The 20,395-nt window shown below is 39.9% G+C and overlaps 2 protein-coding genes across 19 annotated transcripts in view; one reads left to right on the plus strand and one right to left on the minus strand.

Moving 5' to 3' along the window:
* The window catches only part of Cask (calcium/calmodulin dependent serine protein kinase), a 343,504-nt gene that overhangs the window by 177,712 nt on the left and 145,397 nt on the right, over positions 1-20,395 (plus strand).
* Positions 1,807-7,487, minus strand: Gpr82 (G protein-coupled receptor 82). Its single transcript, NM_001401218.1, has 4 exons — positions 7,381-7,487; positions 6,419-6,506; positions 4,161-4,220; positions 1,807-4,065 (listed from the first exon to the last, which is right to left on the minus strand). The coding sequence occupies exon 4, from the start codon at positions 4,029-4,031 to the stop codon at positions 3,045-3,047; it is 987 nt and encodes a 328-aa protein (NP_001388147.1). The 5' UTR covers positions 4,032-4,065; positions 4,161-4,220; positions 6,419-6,506; positions 7,381-7,487; the 3' UTR covers positions 1,807-3,044.

Here is a 20,395-nt window from a genome sequence, read left to right on the forward strand (position 1 = left end):
GTTTTCTATAGTTACAATATTTGAGATTTCTAAAATATAAACCTTAAAATTAGGGTAGATTTAAAGAGTGATGCTTTTAAAAAATATTTTTCTATACTTTAAAATAACCAATTCTTCAATACTATGAAAACTTCAACATGATTTATAGAAATCATACAAAGACAAATATATTGAATAAACTCAATGTATAATTTAATATAGCTTCCATTTTATGTCAGAATGAGCAATCCAAAGAGAAATTGCATACCTCTTTGCATATTACCTTTTAAATATTAATAACTCTAGTTTAGCAATATCATTTATCTTTAACATAGTAAATAGAACTGTAAGGCAATTTAAAAAAAAAAGAAAAGAAAACCAACAGTAACAACAACAAAAAGATGAGATCTCATTATGCAGTCCTAGTTGGCCTGAGACTAGAAGATCTGCCTGCCTCTGCTTCCCAAGTACTGAGATTAAAGGAGTGCACCACTGTACCTTGCCTGTGAAAGGAATGCTTTTTAAATATTTTATTATTTTATGTGCTGGGGTGTTTTGCTTGCATGTATGTCCATGTACTTCGAGGGCATTAGATTCTCTCTCTGGAACTAAATTTACAGACAGTTATGAGCCACAATATGAATGTTGGGAATCAAACCCAGGTCCTCTGAAGAGCAACCAGTACTCTGAACAGATGAGCCTTTTCTCCAGCTGCAAAGTGATTTTTTAAATAACAATTTTTAAAAGTATATGTATATTTGAAACTCGGTACAGTGAGTTAATATGATACAGTCTCCATAAAAAATTCTGATCATTTCAGTTCCTCTTAGTCTAATCAATTTGGGGTTTAAAACTTATTTAGTAAGGATAAGTTGGAACTTTGGAGAACGCTAGGCATTTCAGACAATGCACTTAATGTGGAGTTATTCTGGGCTTTGCAGATTTGCAAAGTCACTCCTTAGACACCTCAGTTTTCAGCCTGTACAGATCACCAGGTTTCTAGTTACCCTTTGTCTCTGCATGTTACTGAACCAAAAACTTAAATGGTCCTATGAAAAAATAAGTACTCAGACTAGGGAGATAGGTACAGACTGGGGAGAAGTACTCAGTGCCCAGCACCCAAGTCAAAAGGTAGGCTAGGTGACACATACTAGTAATCCCGGTGCTGGGGAGACAGGCACATCCCTGGCACGTACTGACCAGCCAGCCTTCTATGATCTGTAAGCCCAGGTCCTAGTGAGGGACTCTACTCTTTCAAAGTCAACATGGATGGCTCCTGAAGATAAAAACTAAAGTTAACTTCTAGTCTCTACACCCAAGCACATGTTGCAACACATGCACCCACACACATATGCATGTACGTATGCAAACAGAGACACAGAAGAATAGATATACTCTGTAAGTATCTGAAGCTAGAATGTGTTCCAGCTTTGGCTATTTTCATCTCTCAGTTAAGGAATGAGTTAAGAAGAACAAGGATTTACTAGGTTTCTTCAGTATTGGATTTTGATGAGAACTACACAAACTGTCTACTAATTTTGAGCGCATGGCTCTTAGAGAATCTATTCAATGAGTTGCTTCTACACTTCTTGTTCAGGAACAAAACCTGCTATGAAATTAAAGATCTGTAGACGCACATGAATTTAACGTAAACTTCTCTTTGAGCACCAAAGTGGAAGAGCACCATGTGGAAGAGAGGCAAATGAGCCTCTGAGCAGTTCCTAACGAATGTGCCCAGTGGTTGATTTTACTCAGCTGTTTCATTTGTTCCCATTCAAGAAGAGAATGCAAGTGCCATGGGAGTAGCAAAGGAAGATAGGGCTTATGATCATTCGGAGAACACATTGTTTTATTTTTAATCATAATATACACAATACAGAATATAATCACTTTTTCCTACTGGCAAGATTACACAAAAGAAATTATCACTAAGAAATGATTGCTTCTTAAATATACTTAAATACTGGAGGAATTGGGATAACCACTTAACTTCATATCTGGGTTTTTTCATCAGTAAGTGCATTAACATGCTTTGTGGTTGTGATGATTAAAATTATAATTGGGAACTGTATACACAGAGTGAACAAGTGCTGACTAGCGGGTAGCTCACAATAGGAACAGTATCTGATTTAATAAGAGTGATATGAACCAGGTCATATTTTCTGTTCCATAATTAAAAAAAGCTAATATATAAAGAGGGCAAATAATTTGCTCAAGATTCTCCAGCTAAATAAGAGATGGAGCTTGTATTGAACCCAGAGAGTTTGAATCCAGAGGCCAGCCATTTAGCCAACATGATTACACTTCTTTATACTTCATTTGTTTAGTTTACAAAAAATTAATTAAACGTAACTCTATAGCAGGTACTGTCATTACTGATAGTGCCATTATTTATATTGGAAATATATGAAAATAGGATATAGATGGGCATATGATTGTGTGTGTGTGTGTGTGTATAGTTTTTTATTTTGACAAGTATAATTCAAATGTAAATAAAATCTATGTATTAAATATTAGAATCATTGAATATTGCCTTTCCCAGTAAAATGAGCCAAATAATACCAAACTGATTTCACACTGCATTATTCATGCAGTTAGATGGTATTTAAATAAAGACATTTCTTACTGGTTGACTTTTCCAGTACTTACATTTTTGTAATTATTTTTTCAAGTTACAAAGAAAATCAAATCTGACCATAGATAGGTACTTGCATTGGATTAGAAAGCAGGCAAACCCCTAAGCCTTTTCACTTCTTCATCCTATAGTCATCAAATATTGTGTTTTGAACAGAAGATCCACAACTGATGGAAAACAAACAAAAAATGTCTGTCTTCATACACAGTAGAATCCTTCTGGTATGCTTGACTTGTCTCCAAAAGTCTCGCCATCTCACATTTCAGTATAAGTAGAACTGCAAGTCTCATTTTATGCATATATTTGTTTTTAAACCCATAGAGGTTTTCATGGTGCCCGTTAATGTCACTAATAGAGTCACATGCATTTTTTTCTATTTTGTGGTGTTTTTCTATCCAAAAGCCAACCATATGGTAGTATGTGCAGTGAATTAAGATTTTGTAATGAGATCATACAGCGTCTTCTTGAATGTTTTATCTAATAAAAGAAATATAATGGGGTCTGTACTACTTCTGGCAGATGCAAGACATGTGAGGATATTTTTTGCTTCTATTAAATAATTCAGCTGCTGACAGTCTTCTTCCTTCTGGTGCAGAACATAAAAAATGGGTTTAAAAATACTGTATGGAAGAAAGCAAACTACGAGGAGGACCTGGATAATCAAAAGGTGTCTCTTCACAGATCTGTAGGTCAAATCTCTCTCAGTAATGGAGGTACAGGTTCTTACTCTTCTCAGATGGCTAACAAAAGAATAGTATGATGTCACTACTACTAAAAATGAGAATCCAATAAATGTGGTTCCAATGAGACCCGCAATCTGAGAAGGACTGGCTCCCAGTTCCATCCGCCGATTGTAGCAATGGCTCTCTCCGTCTTCTGTAGCCTCGACCACTGAGTAGTATAGGATAACTGGAATGATTACGACAAGCACAACTCCCCATATGTAAATACACGTTGCTCTGGCAAACTTGGGCTGGCGAAATCTTTTCAGTAAATGACCATAAAATATTCTTTCATAGCATGAGGTGGCCTCTTGCATGGACTCCTTTTTCATTAAAGTAGCATAGCGGCTTATGGCAATCCAGCTTAAAATTATGAGGCTGACAAACATACTTACATGCAGGGATAGAGTTCCCAAAAAATTGACCAGTCTGCATTGTACAGACTGATATTTCCAATAAAAACCCCTCAAGAAATATGCACCCATGAAAGGCATAGCAGTACATACAAGTAAGTTTGCAGTCACAAGATTGGCCAAGTAGATATGTGTTGATGTTTTCTTACCTATTTTTGTTAAAAATACCCACTGAGCAAGTGAGTTTCCAAAGAGACCAACAATACATAAAAAGATGTAAGTGATTGGTAAAGCTGTGGTAGAAATCACGGATGGTTGAATGCATGTCGAATTATTATTCATTTATATTAGATTTTCTTGATTTTTGTCACAGGAGCTAGAATGGAATTATATATACTTAATATTAAAACTAACAACAAAAGGCATTTTTTTTTGTTTTGATGGAACAAGAAAATCCAGGTAGCATCTTACCTTTTCTAGTTTTCACAGTGGTCTGGTTAAAGTAAAAGCAACAGTATTTAAAGCCTTCGTCTATAAAACAAAGTTTGATACGAATAGTTAATTAAATGCCTGACATTTACCATTTGTAGGTTTGACAAATTTATACTTCTTAGATTATAAAGCAATATGTAAATGATGATAGATTTTGCCTAGATATCTAAAAGCACAGTAAGAGGACAGTGGTACAAATGTGGACACATTGACAGGTAAAACACATCACTTTATAAGATAACTTAAGAATTAATCGTTTTTATTTGCAAGTTTTTATATGTAAGCTTTTATTTTTAAAACTAATAAGTAAAAGCTAGTTTTTAATTCCAACCTTGATTATATCCAGTAATCTAGAAGTAAGCCCCATTCCAGATGAACAAGATACTCAGACAAGATCCTGAATAAGAATAAACTCCAGAACCCGTGGTCATTACAAGGTCATCAGTAATCTCTCATTCCAAATACTGCTAAACTCTTCACACTTCAGTAAATTACATTATGTGTCAAAGTTAGCCTTGGTGTGCTTGATGGCTAGAGTACCTAATGTGTCCTCTTCTGGAGTGTAGTATCTGTGGGTTTCAGGGTTTGTTTGTTTGTTTGTTTGTTTGTTTGTTTGTTTAGAGGTTATAGATTTTCAATCCAGAATCAATGTAGATGTGGATTTTACTTTTTTAAATTTATTTTTTTATATGTGAATGGGTGTTTTGCTTGCACGTATGCCCATGCAACACGTGCATGCAATGCCTGCAGACGCCAGAAAACAGTATCAGTTCCCCTGGGACTCGAGTTACACACAGTTGTGAGGTACTGTATGGCTGCTGGGCTCCCTGGAAGACCAACCAGGGCACTGAACCACTGAGGCACCTCTCCAGCTCTGGTGTTTACGTTTTGATATATCTTCTTTTTAAGTCTTTGCTGCTGTAGAGGGCTATGTGAAGAAGTGAGAAATCCCAACCAGGCTCTCTTCTGTTTTGCCTTATTTACTTTTTCTCAGGTGAGAATGGGAAAGTTACTATGTTCTGCTCAAATAACAATCATGATTTCTATCTTCCAAAGCTGAGGTTATCATTGGCAACCTAATAAATTATATTTATTGATTTTTTTTAAAGGCACATGATTTCTCTGGTTTTGCCATTGACTTTTGGGACACCATATTTTAGCAGAGTTTCTTAGTTTTTTGATTAATCATCTTCTCTCTTTTGATGGTAAACATGAAAAGGTTTTCTCACAATGCATCTTGTGATCTCTGCCTCTCCGGATTGCATTCTCTACCCCACCTCAGAATCCTGGTCTTATTATTTCCTGTATCTTGAATTGCTTTAAAATTATGTCACATTTTATAAAAATGAGGATCATTTTATAACACATTATCATTCTGAAACCGCTTTTAAGCCAATCTCTTACCTAAACACTTAAAAGACTATGCAGTTAGTCTGTATTCAAGTACTGAGACCCTTAATCAATCGCTGTCTTCATTTTCTTTCTTTACAGTTTTTATTCAGAAATTGCACCACATGCTTCACGGTGCCTTTATGGATCGCAGTTGTGCAGACTCTTAAATATGCCACCTTAATCCGTAACCTTGCTGATTTCAAAATCAGACAAATCGAGATTGAAGTGAACCAGTTCATTTATTAAGAAAAAAAATTCCTTCTGTTCAAAAGAAATTTTGGTTTTCCCTCAGGGCCAAAGCTTTTTTAAAGGGATGGAACTTCTTTTCTGAGAAGCAGTAGCCTCTGCCTCACAGACATAATGCATTACGTGTTGAGAGCAGCAGAGGCGACAGTACATCTATGAATATCAGTAGCAAGTATTCCCTAAGGAGAGGAGAGCACAAGACCATTATTGAGAAGCCAGATGATGTCAAGTCACTACAAAAGCAAAGGCCAACTAGCTCGCCATCTTCAGCTTCCAAAGCTACCAGAAAAATAGTTTCCGAAATTTGTAAAATGCAATTAAACTTGAGAAGTCAAATAAAAGTGAGTTCTTACAGAATTGCTTCCAAGAAAATGTTTCCAAGTGTGCATTCTCCTCAGCAGAATGTCTGTGTACACAGTGTGCTTGTTCGACAAATGAGAAAACTTCTACAACTCCAGCAGTTACTCATGGCTATTTAAACACTTCTTATGCTGACTGCCTTAGTTAATGATCAGATTTTATAATTCAAACAGTCTAATCCTTGTATACATTTATAAAGTTAATTTTTAAGCTAAAACTGAACAAAAACTCACCCTTACCTGTATGAGTATCTTATGTTCACTAAGGTTTCACACTCACAGTTCCCCGATCTTCACTCTTCCAATGTCCTTAATCAGTCTGAGTAGTCTTACATAACACCAAGTACAACTTGGAGAAAAAGGAAATCAGACTATTGAAGAAATTCAATAGCTATGGTAAATATTGCAAGCACCTCCTCAAAAAAAAAAAAAAAACCCAAACAACCCTCATTTCTCTATTTCTTTAGTGGGAGGAAGTTAGTGGGCTATATATATTTAGTACAAGTACATACTTTATAAACAAATGTGTATTTAGTGTACTTATGATTGTTTCATGGAGTAGTTAGCTTTATTAGCTTTATTATTGTGAGAGGCTGAAGTTACATTTCCAAGATTTAGTCCCCCAAAACTAATTCTTTTTCTGTAAGTATGATAGAAGGAACTACTTTCCAGTAGCTCAATAAAATGCCAACATAAAGTTGTCTCTAAACTTAACTACAAAAATCATTTGTGGACAGCTTCTTTGCAATCCATCTTTTCCAAGGGTAGAGGAAAACAAAACTTCAAGTTTTCTTATTTATACCAGCTTGCTCAAATCAAATGTCACTAGGCTGGATTAAAATGCATGGTCATCAGTGGTCTCTGCTGGTTTAAGGTTGAAAAAGCTGATGCTCAGAGATGCATCTGTATGCTCAGACTGTACATACATAGGGACTTGAACCCAGTTTGGTCACTAATAAACAACTTTGCTCTGCTTCTAATTGGCATGTTCTACCTCCATTTGGAGCTGAAGTAGTGAGTACATGAGTTAGAACATTTTATGATGGGTTTTGGAAGTAGCACGTATGTTTCAAAACAAGTTATAGCATAGTCTGAACTGACCATGAGTGAAGGGTAAATGTACATTTAGCACTGACAACTGAGCTACCTGCCCTGTTCAGCCAATTCTTGTTTCCAAACCCAAGTCCGCCTCATCTGCTTACCACTCATCTAGTACGTAGACGTTGAGAAGTTGGGTTTACTCAAAGATTGATCCTGAGAAGCTGGATAAGGCTGCCATCCGCAAAGCTCTGTCTTGGAGAACTGGGTTCCGGGAAGGGCAGGAAAGCCTGGGTTATACAGTGGCACAATGGAAAGGAAACTCTGTGCCCATTCCCCTCCTGGCCTCTGGCTAGAACTTAATCAACCTTGACCTCCTGAAGAAAGTTAAAACACATCTGCAAGTTAACCTTCACAGCAATTTGGATGCTTTGTGTTAACTGATGCAGGAATTGAAAGAACAAAGAGAGCCACACATTCTGATATTATCAGAAAGTCACCAGGAGTTGGAGGTGGGGTGGGGGTGGGGGGGTGTCAATAAATCCAAAACTTGTTTGGCAGTTAACATTTTTGTCATTTAGGTGTGCTTTTCTTTAGCATTTAGAGTAACAGAAGCCAAACAGGTAAAGGTAACTGCTTGAGAAGAAAAAGGGGGTTGAGCATTTCCCCCTACTATCCCACTGCATGTTCAGTCTGGCCCTATTCGGGGACATTTGCATATCCGGCAAACCCTTTCCTAGACCTGAGCTTCCCAAGATGGACAAAAAAAGGTGGCCATTGCTTCATCCTCAGACTGCTTTGGATTTTACTGTTGTACATTTTCCTTAAACAGTACAGTTGACTCAGATATTTATTGGAGTTTTTACCATATTTCTAGCAGCACATGGAGGTCCCAGAAATAGAATGCAAACCACAAACTGGGGTTTTATAAAATCCAAGGAAGATGTGATGTGTTAGACAGACTTGAGCTGCTCTGAGAATTCGAAAATTAGTGAATTGGTAAATCACAATGGTTCTTTAAAATAAGTCAAAGGAAAGAACAGAGCACATGTGATGAATGATGGTAGAAAATGAGGCTCAGGGAAGGAGCAGCTCACATGAGACTACTAGGTAAATACTATAAAAGGTTTTGAAGACAGTAAACAATACTCTCCAATGGTAGAAAAATTAATGGCAGGAAATTCTAAGCTAACAAAAATACTACTTGTCATGGAGCTATTTCAAGAACATTAAAACAAGTTGCAAGTACTCTAGGAAATAGTGTGCCCTTTTGGACTCCATGGTACAAGTGTTTTCTGACTCTTTGTATACTCAACATTCTCCTCTTCGGAGCGCTGTTTCTTTTGTCCACGTATAAATGTCTTTATCTGATTTCTTCTCATATCATCTGCCCAAACACTCCTCCCTACGGATTCTTCTGATCCTTCTGGTCGGCCTCAAGTGAAGTTTTTAAATCTGGCCCCTGGAATGAATGCCTTTGGAGTACTTTAGGAAGAGTGATCCAAAAGGCAGGCATGCACCCATTCCATTTTTCCGCCCATGGCCAGCTGTTGTTACTGCCTCTATCAACTTTGAGGGCTGGGTTTAAAGGTCACTTACTAATCACCCTCAAAACCAAAAGCAGGAGTACATGAGATACCTTAGTCATACTTGAACTGGTGTGTTTCAAATGGGAACTTATTTTTGGCTCTCCAAGCTAATATCTAAACTGGCTACGACTGGACAAATTAGAAATTGTCCATCTGACCAATCAGAAGCTTGGGGCACTGAGAGGGAAGCTGTTGTGCAAGACAAGAACATGTGTCTAAATATGTGCACATTAGAACATCACATTCTTGATTTACCTCAAAGGGGGCCGTGGTAAGCATTGTTCAGTTCAATGCTTACCCAAGCCAGTTAGCTTAAGACATGCAGTGCAGTCCTGCTACTCAAAGCTGTGGTTTGTTCAAGTTCAGTGATTCTGTTCTCTTTAGGATGTGGTATCTGGCCACAGCCTTGTTTCCAGTGCTACTGCTCTCAGGTCCTCACATCCTACTACAAGAAGCTGTAGTTGTGGAAGAGCCTGGGGTAACTAGGGTTTTAGGAGGAAAGCTCTTTCTCCAGCAGCCTTAACAGGCTGGCCTTGCCCACCCATCCTAAAAATGCCAATTCAAGAAGCAAATGACAAATTGTGAAAGGCAGAGAAAGGAGAGATGATCCTGTGCACATCAGAAAGAGGAATAGATAAGTGTCTGCTGACCCCACATCCCTCTGCAGGGTACTGATATCAGCTGTAGGTTTTAAACAGAGGACAAATTGAGGCAAGGAGGCAAGAGCTGTGCATAGTTGAGCAGCCTTAGTCAAGGTGTAGCCAGTAGTTTGTGTGACTCACAGGTCATTGTCTCAGTTCTGCTTCAGCACAGGTGATCTGTAGAATCTCTTATTGTTCGAGGGAGCAAGGATGGTCCTCAGGAGCTGACTGCTCATGCTGTAGTCCTCACTGTGGATCACTGCCCTCATCTAGGTGATGGAATCCAAAGGAATGCTGACTTAGGATAATAATTGAACATCTGTAGGTACCTCGTAGGCATCTAGAACAGGCCTTGGTAAAAAGCTAACACTAAGATGCTCCCTTTACTCCTGTCTTTGTGTCCTTGGCCTCAATGGACATTGGACTAAGTGATCACTGATAGACACCCCTTGAGTGATTCATATTGACATATGGAGACATAACTAATAAGCCAGATTTAGAGGGATAGGTACAAAATGAAGGCAGAAACACCAGGCTTACATTGTGCTTTTAGGTGACTGGGGGCCTGAATGAGAAGTCAGTGCTTTTTAGGACCATCAGGGTTTCCCCGCCTCTTTCTGTGGATGTGTGCATGTGTCCATGTGTGTGCAGGTACATGTATGTTCATGTCATGTTTCAGAACCAACTGTTCTTCTCTGTGGGTAAAGATGGAAATGGGCCAGCACTTCTTGTGTTACTGCCGTGCCTGTGCTTTCTTTGAAGTGTACAAAGAAACTTATTTTCTTTCCTTAAAAGCAGACGTTTCTGAAAATAAAACATTTGACAGGAGTATGGGAGGAATGTGACCTATCGAGAATTACCACAAGTAAACATGTGCCCACATCACAACACAGCAAGTGGGAATGTAGAGAGCTTAAAATCATGTATCAGTGCCCAGAATTCTCCATGCTTCTTTCCAAGAACTAGGTCGTTTTATTAGTAGCCACTTTTGAATCTCTCAGTAAAAGTGTCTTAAGATTAAGGCTGTATTTGTGTCCCTTTCTGTCTTTATTCAGGATAGGGCTATATCAAGGTCCGGTGAAGGAGAATTGGGCATGAAGTCTTCTTTCCTGTACCTCTTAGTGTTTACATTTAGTTGTTCATATTGAGAGCCCCAAATATTGAAGTGCTAGAGTTTATGTGAATTTCTTTTAGAACATTTGGTGATAGCCAGGCATGGCAGCACATGCCTTTAATTCCAGCACTCAGGAGGCAGGGGCAGGTGCATCTCTCTGACTTTGAGGCCAGCCTGGTCTACACAGTTCCAGGTCAAACTAGTCTATCTAACAAGACCTTGTCTCAAAAAGGAAGGGAAGGAGGGAGGGAGAAAGGGAGGCAGGCAGGCAGGCAGTGGTGGCACACCCCTCTAATCCCAAGGAGATCTCCGTGAATTTGAGACTAGCCTGTTCTATAGAGGCAGTTCCAGGACAGCCAAGGCTACACAAAGAAACCCTGTCTCGAAGAAAACAAAATGTGTTAATAAATGACAACCATTTAACTACATTTTATAATTACACACATACATACATACATACATACATACATACATACATACATACATACAAGGTTTAAGATATCTCTGAGATAAATTCTTTTATTTCTTCAGCTTTCTAGATAGTTCATGTACTTCCACAGAAGACAAACAAATTTTCTGTGGTAATACAACTAGGCCTTGAGTTGACCACAAGTATTAAATGTTGTTTTATCCCGACTTACATTAAATAAGATAGCACTCACAGAATCTGTTTTATTTTATTTAAAAAGACATTTCATACAATATATCTTTATCATATTCTTTCCTCTCCCCCAAATCCTCCCTACCCAAATTCACATTCTCACTTCCTCCTCCCCCACTCTCTCTTTTGTCTCTTTCTGTCTCAAAAAAAAGAAAAAAGAAAAGAAAAGAAAAACAAATGGAAACTAAGTAAATAAGATAAGTAACATCAAAAAGGAAAGGCGACCATGAAAGACACATAGAGTCTGTTTGGGCGTTATTACTTCTGATAAGGTGACAAGTATCTCATATCTCCTTTGACCAAATAGCTTTCACTTACGTGAGCTTTTCATGTAATCTGCAGGTTATAGTTTGAGATCCTAAATTCAATGTCACCCTTTTCCCCAGTGGATTTTAGCTATCATTGATGATCCCTACCAATCTCGGAGACTCGCCCCTTGGTGCTTGCATCTTGGTAATCTTTTGATGTGTGGGAATAGTTTAGAGTTGAAATTAGTCATTTCAAGTCATCATTCCAAACAAGTATACATGTATACATGCAGGGCTCTGTTTCTAATATTTTCTTGTTGCCTTTCTTTTAGGAAAAACCAACCTGAAATGTGTTGATTTTAATAATACTAAGCATGGATGCTTGGAAATAATAAATTCGTTTGAGTTCCACATCTCCAGAAATACCTAGTAGAAAGCAATTGGAGAGAAAACCTTCCTTAAGTTTTACCACAGAACACCTCTGTAAGCAAGCTGCGTGCTACTTCAGAGCTGTGGCCGGCAGAGGGCAGTGTTTCACCGCAACAAAGCCACAATACTTCCTTTCAATTTGCTAAGTTTCCAGCTGGAAATGACTGCAGTACAGGCTGGGGAAAAACAAAAAACAGGGAGCTTATTCTTTTAAGCTCTAAGAAATCTATAGATGTCCTTTTTCTAGTGCATGAAAACCACTTTAAAAGTGATAAGGTAAAAATAATTTTGAAACAATAAATTATCTCAAGATGAAAACTCAGTGCCACTCATCAGCTATGAATAGGATGAATCATTTAAGGCTTGTTTTTGTCTTGTCTTGTTTTAATGATTATCATGAGTCGCTTTCGTGAAATATTCATGACTCTAATTATCTTGGAGGTTAAAAGAAAGTCTGGCAAGGTTGGGGATTTAGCTCAGTGGTAGAGCGCTTGCCTACGAAGCGCAAGACCCTGGGTTCCGTCCCCAGCTCCGAAAAAAAAAAAAAAAAGAAAGTCTGGCAAGCCAATGTGGTGGTGCACGCCTTTACTCCCTGCACTCAGGAGGCAGAGACAGGTGGATGTCTGTGAAGCTAGCCTGTCTTCTAGGACAGCCAAAGCCACATACTGAGATCCTACACCCATTAAAAGAAGAAAAAGGAAAAAGAAAACAAAAACAGCCTAACATTTTAGCATGGGACACTTTTGTGATCATCTTCTGATATTTAACTTCTAAAATAAAATTATGGCAGCTGATGGATATAGTTTGAAAAGTCGAAAATTCTTAAGGGCTTATAATGAAATTCTCTGAAGAAAGTATTAGAAGAGATACCCTTTCTCCTCTGCTGTCCTCACTTCCTCCAGCAGCCAATCAGCTATGTTGATCCTTCCTCCTAAAGGTGCCTCACATCTCAGCTCTCTACAGCAGGGGCACATCCATGGTTTTATCCCTGAGAACATTTGGTTTGTCACTAAATCTTCAGTCACCCCTCCCATCCTCCGTGGATGTCTCACATACACAGTTCCCTCGTCCCACCTCACAAACAGAAGAGCTGGCAAGTGAAATCACTCAAAGAACTCACTTTTTCTTAAAGAAATGTCTCCTCCTGTCCATTATCACCTTTTTAGAAAGTAGTTTGAATACACTATTTTCATTTGAATCTGCCATATTTCTTTTAATATGCTTTTACTTTTGATGTTCTGACAAGGCTTTTATATTCTTTCCTTTAAGTGCAGTAAGCTGGCTCTCTCCCTAGGGATTAATAAGGTATGTGTAGCTTAGAGTCCACTGTTTCCTCAGCAATGTTCCTCAAAGGAAAGAAAATTGTGCTTTGCAAAGGGACCTCACATATCCCAGGTAGGTCCTGGAGCTGTCGAACTGCTTTGGTTCCTTCTCATATTAAAACCTACAGCAAATGTACCACAAATCTAGGCCATTGCCTTTGTAATTTTTGTCCACTATGAATATCCATTCCGTTTCTGTCCTTGTAGAACATCAATCTGACTTGGCAATAAAACTAGAAGAAAAAATCTAGTCCTGCTAGTTCTAGAAGTTTATTCAATCCTTCAGTGACGTCTACAGTCCCACAGTCTGAAAGGATGTAGAAAATGAGTCTTCCAGAAGGGTAAGGGAGCACTTCTCCCACCCCTCTGCGCTGTACCCATTCACTACTATGAGGATCATAAATATCCAGTCAACGGGTCAGGAGACTCACTTGTGTTACTTGGCTGTCCTCTCCTCCTAATTGCCACACATACTTGGAACCATGTAATCTTTACCCACGAGAGCTGACCCCATGTGTCCTGTGTTTTTCAAGCCTTGCTGGCCACAAAGGGGAAGTGAATATGAGCATGCATGCAAACCTGTCAGTTCCCTTTGCAGCCAGCTCAATGTGTTGGCTTAAAAATATAGAGGAAACGGTGTTTTTCTTCTGAGTACAGGCTGAATTTCCCCATCAAGATAAGCATTTCTGCTTCTGACAGATGGAGAGGGGGTGCAGAAAAGAAGAGTGAATGCAGTTATGGGAAAGGGGTCTTGAAAGAGAAAAGTAGGGACACAGAGACAAAACCGAACTGGGAAAGAGAAAGAGGTGCTCCTGAATACAGGAAAAGAAAACAGTAGAAGGGAGTGTCCAGGGTGCTAAGAAAATCTCATTTGGAGGACACCAGAAAGAGGCAGGAAGGAAACAGAGAAAGGAACTGCTATTAAAGGACTCTGTAAAGTCTATGCCAGCAGGATTAGCAGAAGGCATAAAGAACTTTGATCTAGAAACTTGCTGTTGGCCACTATTTGAAAACAGGATAGACTGGCCATGGTGGTATTCACTTATAAATCCCTGAACCTGGAAGAGTCCACCACTAGAATAGTATGTTGAACGCCAGCCTGGGCTATGTGAAGAGTTCCTGCCTCCAAAAGAACAAAACCAAAATAGCACAGCAGAGGGATTAGGGTTACTCCTCTCAATTGAGTTCCTACCATTGAGGCAGATCTCTAGGGCCGTGGCCTTGTTGCTATTTTCCATTGTAATGTGGTGGCTAGTTCAGCGACCCAGATTGTACAGAAAGGCCAAGGCTCAGATGCATATTAATGTAGCTTCTGGTGTCTTTCCAGATGACCTCACATTCTTTGTCTGCTTGCTGAGTTTCAGAGTATGGTCTGGCTAGCATAAAACAGAATGGATCTGCTACCTCTCCAGATACTGCTGTTAGGATTGCAAGCTAGGCTTCAGTTCACTTTGTGGGTTTCTTCTAGAATTGGCCCAGAGTCACTTTCCTTGTATACCTCTCCAGACCTCATGTTTACCCTCAGCCTCCAGCTGTGAATTTCGCCCTTTTCCCTGGTATTTGGCTATTTGGATAACATACCAAATATTTTCTGATTGCTGGGTACTTTTATTAAGTCATTCAGCCCTCTTAACAACTCTCTTGAGTGAGGTCCAGCCATTACTCATGTTTTTCTCTGGAAGAGAAAGAGCGTGTCCAAGGCAATTTATAAATGATGGAGCAAATATTTGAACTCAGGCAATCTTTTAGCCTGCCTATTATGCTGCCTCTCGTTCCTTATTTACTGAAGTGTACTTAAGCTCTAAGTTGCATTTGGCCTCACCAGGCTTCTTCCCATGGTCGCGTCAATGAAGTCATAGATTACACTCCATATTCATTGGCCAACACTAATCCACTAGACTGTTGGAATAGGCAGTACTGACATTTCCCCTGCACAGCTTCCCCTTAATTTTCTTTTATTCTCTAGTGAACCACTAATTCTTTCCTGAGACATGTTTAATATTTAATCAGCACACCTGAACTGAGACATTGTGCTTCTTTTTTTTTTTTTTGAATTTTTTTTTTATTAACGAGTATTTCTTATATACATTTCGAGTGTTATTCCCTTTCCCGGTTTCCGGGCAAACATCCCCCTAATCCCTCCCCCTCCCCTTCTTTATGGGTGTTCCCCTCCCCATCCTCCCCCCATTGCCGCCCTCCCCACAACAATCTAGTTCACTGGAGGTTCAGTGTTAGCAGGACCCTGGACTTCCCCTTCCACTGGTGCTCTTACTAGGATATTCATTGCTACCTATGAGGTCAGAGTCCAGGGTTAGTCCATGTATAGTCTTTAGGTAGTGGCTTAGTCCCTGGAAGCTCTGGTTGGTTGGCATTGTTGTTCATAAGGGGTCTCGAGCCCCTTCAAGCTCTTCCAGTTCTTTCTCTGATTCCTTCAACGGGGGTCCTATTCTCAGTTCAGTGGTTTGCTGCTGGCATTCGCCTCTGTATTTGCTGTATTCTGGCTGTGTCTCTCAGGAGCGATCTACATCCGGCGCCTGTCGGCCTGCACTTATTTGCTTCATCCATCTTGTCTAATTGGGTGGCTGTATATGTATGGGCCACATGTGGGGCAGGCTCTGAATGGGTGTTCCTTTGTCTCTGTTTTAATCTTTGCCTCTCTATTCCCTGCCAAGGGTAGTCTTGTTCCCCCCCCCTTTTTTTCTTCTTCAAGCAGTTTTTTTATCTGTATATATATATTTATATTTATATAAAAAGACCAATAATAGCAGTATGTTATGCATCAACAGCAGCAACAGCTTTTCCAGGTTCTGCAGTCATCTGAACAAAACTGTAGAGACATCCAGCACACTCCATTAAAAAAAAAAAGTAAAAAAACAAAACCCGAGAAAACAGCACAGTTCTGTTACTCTTGTGGTACCTGGCACCATTTTTTTTTAAATTAGCTTCTCAATCATCATCTGGAAAGAAAACATTCTGAACAACATCATTAAAAACAGCTCTGATAAAACACGGTCACTACTACGTATCATAAAGCAGGTACAAGCTATTTTACATCCACAGAGGTATGATACAGTACTGTCCTACATCTATAATACTAGAGGATACAATTTAAAAGGCATTATTTGAGACTTGATTCTACTTTTCCAGCAGAGGGCCCAAAGGACGGTGTGACACAGCTTTGTAAGGAAACATACTCTAGACAGGATTTCCTTTCACTAGTGGCACAGTTCTAAGGATTCATTCTCTCCATGAATGTCAGCTAAAACCATTATTAAAAAAATGAAATATCCCTAGAACAAAACCGTATAACCACCGGATTCACATGAAGATGACCTAGTGGAGACAAGCTGGACCTCACCTTACCAACAAGCTATCAAATCTGTTATGTTTAAACAGTGAGACCTCCAAGGAAGGAGATGCCAAGTAGTGCTTCAAAGCTTCGGACCACAATCAAACACAGCATCCTTTTCAACAGAAGCAGAAGCTCATCTGAATATGCTCAAGGATGCTGACATCAACATTTAATCATCTCCTCACTCATCCAGGAAGAAGGGGAGATCAGTTACTACTGTACTTTATTGTGTTCAACCAAATCACCATGTTACAAAAATAGCAAGCTGCCATAATAAAAAATAAGGCTACTCTATCCAGCACCAGATAGCATCATTTTACTTTCAAGCCTAGAAATTGCACACTTGTATATAAACCAATCGAAGATGAGGATTGAGAGTTCATCTTGGTGGATTTTTCCTTTGATGAATATGAAGTGTCCTTCCTTATCTTTTTTGATGACTTTTAATTGAAAATTGATTTTATTTGATATTAGAATGGCTACTCCAGCTTGCTTCTTCAGACCATTTGCTTGGAAAGTTGTTTTCCAGCCTTTCACTCTGAGGTAGTGTCTGTCTTTGTCTCTGAGGTGTGTTTCCTGTAGGCAGCAGAATGCAGGGTCCTCATTGCGTATCCAGTTTGTTAATCTATGTCTTTTTATTGGGGAGTTGAGGCCATTGATGTTGAGAGATATTAAGGAATAGTGATTATTGCTTCCCGTTATATTCATATTTGGATGTGAGGTTATGTTTGTATGCTTTTCTTCTCTTTGTTTTGTTGCCAAGATGATTAGTTTCTTGCTTCTTCTAGGGTTTAGCTTGCCTCCTTATGTTGGGCTTTACCCTTTATTATCCTTTGTAGTGCTGGATTTGTAGAAAGATATTGTGTAAATTTGGTTTTGTCATGGAATATCTTGGTTTCTCCATCTATGTTGAGAGTTTTGCAGGATACAGTAACCTGGGCTGGCATTTGTGTTCTCTTAGGGTCTGTATGACATCTGTCCAGGATCTTCTGGCCTTCATAGTTTCTGGCGAGAAGTCTGGTGTGATTCTGATAGGTCTGCCTTTATATGTTACTTGACCTTTTTCCCTTACTGCTTTTAATATTCTTTCTTTATTTTGTGCGTTTGGTGTTTTGACTATTATGTGACGGGAGGTGTTTCTTTTCTGGTCCAATCTATTTGGAGTTCTGTAGGCTTCTTGTATGCCTATGGGTATCTCTTTTTTTAGGTTAGGGAAGTTTTCTTCTATGATTTTGTTGAAGATATTTACTGGTCCTTTGAGCTGGGAGTCTTCACTCTCTTCTATACCTATTATCCTTAGGTTTGATCTTCTCATTGAGTCCTGGATTTCCTGTATGTTTTGGACCAGTAGCTTTTTCTGCTTTACATTATCTTTGACAGTTGAGTCAATGATTTCTATGGAATCTTCTGCTCCCGAGATTCTCTCTTCCATCTCTTGTATTCTGTTGGTGAAGCTTGTATCTACAGCTCCTTGTCTTTTCTTTTGATTTTCTATGTCCAGGGTTGTTTCCATGTGTTCTTTCTTGATTGCTTCTATTTCCATTTTTAATTCCTTCAACTGTTTGATTGTGTTTTCCTGGAATTCTTTCAGGGATTTTTGCGATTCCTCTCTGTAGGCTTCTACTTGTTCTCTAAGGGAGTTCTTTATGTCTTTCTTGAAGTCCTCCAGCATCATGACCAAATATGATTTTGAAAGTAGATCTTGCTTTTCTGGTGTGTTTGGATATTCCGTGTTTGCTTTGGTGGGAGAATTGGGCTCTGATGATGCCATGTAGTCTTGGTTTCTGTTGCTTGGGTTCCTGCGCTTGCCTCTCGCCATCAGATTATCTCTAGTGTTACTTTGTTCTGCTATTTCTGACCGTGGCTAGACTGTCCTATAAGCCTGTGTGTCAGGAGTGCTGTAGACCTGTTTTCCTGTTTTCTTTCAGCCAGTTATGGGGACAGAGTGTTCTGCTTTCGGGCGTGTAGTTTTTCCTCTCTACAGGTCTTCAGCTGTTCCTGTGGGCCTGTGTCTTGAGTTCACCAGGCAGGTTTCTTGCAGGGGAAAAGTTGGTCCTACCTGTGGTTCCAAGGCTCAAGTTTGCTCGTGGGGTACTGCCTAAGTCCTCTCCGCGGCGGCAGCAACCGGGAAGATCTGCGCCGCTCTTTACTGAGCCTCCGTGCACCAGGGTTCCAGATGACGTTTGGTGTTTTCCTCTGGCGTCTGGATGTGCACAGAGTGCAGTCTCTTCTGGTTTCCCAGGCGTGTCCGCCTCTCTGAAGGTTCAGCTCTCCCTCCCACAGGATTTGGGTGCAGAGAACTGTTTATCTGGTCTGTTTCCTTCAGGTTCCGGCGGTGTCTCTGGCACAGGGGTCCTGCCGCTCCCGGGCCCTCCCCTACGGGAACCCAGAGGCCCTATACAGTTGCCTTTTGGGCCAGGGATGTGGGCAGGGGTGGGCAGTGTTGGTGGTCTCCTCCGCTGTGCAGCCTCAGGAGTGCCCACCTGATCAGGCGGTGAGGTCTCTCTCCCATGACATTGTGCTTCTTAAAAGTACTTTGTACATATTTATACACAAGTGCTTAGGTTTTGTAGTTTTAAGACTCAGAAAACATTTCTATTTTTATGTTCTCGGGGATCCCCACATTTGATACCTCAGTACTATTTGTAAGTAAAATGCTAAGCTATCAAAAATATGATCTGATCTATGAATTTTAAAATCCTTGAGGAATATATATTAAGACTAGTGACTAGCTAGATTTATTATTTGTTTGTTTGTTTATGTCCTGACTGTAGTTTCCCCTCCCTCCTTTCCTCCTGGTCTCCCACTACCACCTCCCCTCTCTGCCCACCCATCCACTCCCCCTCCATTTCTCTTCAGAAAAGAGCAGGCCTCTCATGGATTTCAACTATCTATGGCATATCAACTTGCAGTAAGACTAGTCAGCTTCTCTCCTATTAAGGCTAGACAGGGCAACCCAGTAGAAGGAAAGGATCCCAAATGCAGGCTACAGAGCCAGAGACAGCCCTTGCTCCCACTGTTAGGAGTTCCACAAGAAGACCCATGTTACAACTGTAACATGTACAGAGGGCCAAGGTCAGACCCATATAGGCTCCCTGGCTGGCAGTGGGTCCCTATGAGCCCAGGATAGTTGATTCTGTGGATTTTCTTGTAGTATCCTAGATCTCTCTGGCTTCTACAGTCCTTTCCCCCATTTCTGCAGGATTCCCCGAGTTCCACCTAATGTTTGGCTGTGAGTCTCTGCATCTGTTTCCATAAATTTCTGGCTGCCTCTCTGATGACAACTGGGCTAGGCACCAACCTATGAGTATGGCAGAATATCATTAGAAGTAGTTTCATTGCCTTTTTTTTTTTTGCCAGTAATGTTTGGTTCTATCCTGGGTCTCTGGGCTATCCGGTCTCTGATTCCTGGCCCTCCAGGCAGTGTCAAGGGTGGACTCCATCTCATGGCATGGGTCTCACATGTTATGTGCTACCTTTATCCCAGCACATCTTGTAGGCAGGACAAATTGTAGGTCAAAGTGTTGTGGCTGGGTTGGTGTCCCAGTCCCTCCACTGGAAGTGTTGCCTGGCTACAGGAGGTGGCCATTCAGGCTCCGTACCCTCCATTGCTAGGTGTCTCATAGGCTAGATTTATTGATAAATGTTTTTTTTTATTTGTGTGTTTGATTTTGTTTTGTCCTCGCTACGGTTGCCTGGCAGAAGAAGCCATTAAACTAAGTATACGCACATAGAAGTTGAAGTTCTTTGTGACCCATTTAAAGAAGAAAGGATTAAGGTCCAGAATAGATATAAAAGTACTTCAACAATTGCAGTAAAGAAA

This window comes from Rattus norvegicus, chromosome X (assembly GCF_036323735.1).
Source record: "Rattus norvegicus strain BN/NHsdMcwi chromosome X, GRCr8, whole genome shotgun sequence".
NCBI classification, from domain to species: domain Eukaryota; kingdom Metazoa; phylum Chordata; class Mammalia; order Rodentia; family Muridae; genus Rattus; species Rattus norvegicus.

Bases quoted from the DNA above. Each gene is read 5' to 3' on its own strand.
- Gpr82 (NM_001401218.1), bottom strand. From the start codon at position 4,031: ATGAATAATAATTCGACATGCATTCAACCATCCGTGATTTCTACCACA.